The following is a 993-nucleotide window of genomic DNA, read 5'->3' as shown; positions in this document are numbered from 1 at the left end:
GAGGCCCCTCCTCCCCTACCCTTGACTCCTGGACCCTGTGCTTCCCAGACCCCCGGGGCCGCTCCTCCCCCAGCTCTGACTCCCTTGCCCTGTGCCCCTCAGATCCCCCAGTCATCGCTCCGGACGTCACCGCGCAGCTGAGGGAGCCGCTGGTGGTCAAGGCTGGGAAGCCAGTGACCATGAAGGTCCCCTTCCAGAGCTGCCTCCCAGTCCAAGCCACCTGGAGGAAGGACGGGGAGGAGGTGGCCGGCGGCAGTGGCCGTGGTGCCCAGGTGGCCGTAGGGGACGGCTTCACACGGCTGTGCCTCCCCAGCGCCAGCAGGCAGGACCGTGGCCAGTACAGCGTCACCCTGAGGAGCCAGGGCGGCTCCACGCGGGCCGAGCTCACTCTGCAGGTCCTAGGTGCCAGCCTGGCCCTCGCCCCGTCCCGGGCCCCGCCTAGCCCCCCACGACACTGACCCCCGTGCGTGCTGCCCAAGACCAAACCTGCCCGAGCTGGGCATGCCCTCCTCACGCTGATTGGAAGATGCAGCTTAGAAAGACCCGGGGGCTCCTTGGGGGAGACTGGCTGAGTAGATACTAGGGGTATTATACTATACTATAGGGCTATTATACTATACTATAGGGTATTATACTATCCTATAGGGCTATTATACGAGGGCTATAATGGGGTGGGTGGTGGTCCCTGCCTGGAGTCACGTCAGTCGGGCTCCTCGTGGTCCACGTGGAGGACCCAGGCAGGAGGCTCTGCTCTGTAGCCCATGGCAACCGGGGGCACTGCGTGTGGCCGGAGCCCCTGCAGGCGGGTGCCTTCCATGTCGTTCCCGAGGGCTGTGCGTGTCGGGGGTGGAGACCAGGGCCCCTCGAGGTGAAGCCCGCCTGGGCCTTCCACTGCAGGCAAGCGTGTCCACTGAGGCGGGGAGTGTGGCTCCCCTGTGGCTCCCCTGACCCCCCCTCTCTTCCCGCTCCTCTTGGGGGTCCCCAGATAAGCCC

At 66.0% G+C, this 993-nt stretch overlaps 1 protein-coding gene across 1 annotated transcript in view; it reads left to right on the top strand.

Moving 5' to 3' along the window:
- The window catches only part of IGFN1 (immunoglobulin-like and fibronectin type III domain containing 1), a 30,918-nt gene that overhangs the window by 20,664 nt on the left and 9,261 nt on the right, over positions 1-993 (top strand). Inside the window, 1 exon segment of the mRNA XM_010831127.1 lies at positions 103-402. Within this exon segment, the coding sequence (XP_010829429.1) occupies positions 103-402 (300 nt within the window).

The sequence above is a fragment of the Bison bison genome, unplaced genomic scaffold (genome assembly GCF_000754665.1).
Source record: "Bison bison bison isolate TAMUID 2011002044 unplaced genomic scaffold, Bison_UMD1.0 scf7180017864524, whole genome shotgun sequence".
Lineage (NCBI taxonomy): Eukaryota > Metazoa > Chordata > Mammalia > Artiodactyla > Bovidae > Bison > Bison bison.
The sequence above is the reverse complement of the archived record's forward strand: the minus strand, read 5'-3'. Positions and strand labels throughout refer to the sequence as shown.